The 2053-nt window shown below is 38.4% G+C and overlaps 1 protein-coding gene across 1 annotated transcript; it reads left to right on the top strand.

Annotated features, from left to right (window-relative positions):
• Positions 1 to 6: 6 nt before the first annotated feature.
• bb8 (big bubble 8) lies at positions 7 to 1851 on the top strand. The gene is given in 5 exon segments (XM_011315311.1): positions 7 to 253; positions 449 to 736; positions 798 to 1102; positions 1169 to 1585; positions 1639 to 1851. Coding segments are annotated over 5 exon segments (1470 nt in total).
• The last annotated feature ends 202 nt before the right edge of the window (positions 1852 to 2053 follow it).

Raw genomic sequence — 2053 nt, 5'->3', positions numbered from 1 at the left:
GCACACATGGTTGAGTATTATTATCACTCGGCCGCTCAGCTAATGGAGCCGATGATGATAAAGGAGCTGGAAAAGTATCCTTACATGAAGAAGGAACAGCGTGAACAACGTGTTTCCGCCATGCTTAAATTGATGGGCTGCACTACAAATCTATTGGAAGTTACCTTCCCTATAATAAGAAGTGATGGCAATTACGAGCTAATCACCGGCTATCGCGCACACCACACTAGACACAGATTACCACTCAAAGGCGGTGGGTTCAATTATATTATTGGCTATTATTTTTCTAGAAAAGCTGGTATATTCAAAAAATTTCTCAACGAATTTTCTAGAATATATGCATGTAGTTGTGTGTTTCAAGAAAATGTTCTTCCTTTTCAATGCTTCAACTGCTGATGTCTAGCATGATATATATAACTGACTGATAATATCCGTTCCTCTTTTGTAGGCATACGTTTTGCCATGGACGTCGACGCCGATGAGATACGCGCTTTGGCTTATCTGATGGCGTTTAAGACGGCTTGCGTGAATGTACCGTTTGGTGGTTCCAAGGGTGGCATACGTATCGACCCGAAGAAGTATACTGCACAAGAATTGCAAACAATTACGCGTCGCTATACAATGGAGCTATTACGTCGCAATATGATAGGTCCGGGTATAGATGTACCGGCACCAGATGTGAATACCAGCCAACGCGAGATGAGTTGGTTGGTGGATCAATATATTAAAACTTTTGGTAATTTTTTTTTATGAAATATTAGAAAACGTCTTGATAGACAAATAAATTGTTCTTCTAGGCTATAACGATGTAGATGCATTGGCCATCACGACTGGTAAGCCAGTAGAAATAGGCGGTATAAATGGTCGCACCGCCGCCACGGGACGTGGTCTATTTAAGGCGGCTGAATGTTTTATTATGGATAAAGATTGGATGGATTTATTAGGCTGGAAGACTGGTTGGAAAGATAAAACCGTGATCGTACAAGGGTTTGGCAATGTCGGTTCCCATGCATCCGTTTTTGTAGTGGAAGCCGGTGCCAAACTGATCGGTGTTCAAGAATTTGACGTGTCTCTAGTAAATGAGAATGGCATTGATCCAAAGGTATGTGGCGTATTGAAAATAAATATCTCCATGATAATATTTTTTTAATTTTCTTCATATACTTAGGACTTAATGGAGTATTATGCAAAAAATAATAAATCAATCAAGGGCTATACCAAAGCCACCGAAAAAGAGGGCAGTTTGTTGGGTGAAAAATGCGATATACTAATGCCTTGCTCTACGCAAAAGGTTCTCACTGTCGAAAATGCTAACAGTGTACAAGCCAAGATGATTTTAGAAGGCGCTAATGGTCCTTCGACGCCAGCTGCCGATGAAATATTACGTAAAAAGAATGTACTCATTATACCGGATTTGTTTTGCAATGCTGGCGGTGTAACGGTATCCTACTTTGAGTACTTAAAGAATATCAATCATGTATCTTATGGCAAAATGAATGTTAAACGCGAGAAAGCCATAATCAACGAGATCTTTAACTCCATGAATGAGTGCGAGGTAAGTGAACTTTGACCACCGTGCAAATAAGTTAATTTGTTAATATGAATTTTTTTAATTTATTTATTTAGGATAAGTTCAAGCCAAACAAAAAGTTAAAGCTCATAAGAGACTGTACGAAGGAGGCGGATATTGTAGACGCAGGACTACAAACAGTTATGGAAACTGCGGGGGCAGGCATTAAGATTGTGGCCAATGAATTCGGTCTCTGCAATGATTTACGCACCGCTGCCTTTATTTACTCGATTTCTAAGATTTTCCGAGCCTTAGAAATGGAGGGCATTTCTCAACAATAATTACAGAATGCGTCTGAAGTCGCTTGGCGATTATTTATTTTTACAAATTTTACATTTATATATTTATAAGATCCAAAGTGTAATATCCTTTTGTATATTTTTCTTCAATTTTTAAATAAATATTTCTTTACACAAACACAAACAAAATGGCTTCTTGACAGCAACAGTTTTACAATTAAAAAACAAAACCCCTACCCACTTA

Source organism: Fopius arisanus, unplaced genomic scaffold (assembly GCF_000806365.1).
Source record: "Fopius arisanus strain USDA-PBARC FA_bdor unplaced genomic scaffold, ASM80636v1 scaffold00811, whole genome shotgun sequence".
Lineage (NCBI taxonomy): Eukaryota > Metazoa > Arthropoda > Insecta > Hymenoptera > Braconidae > Fopius > Fopius arisanus.
The sequence above is the reverse complement of the archived record's forward strand: the minus strand, read 5'-3'. Positions and strand labels throughout refer to the sequence as shown.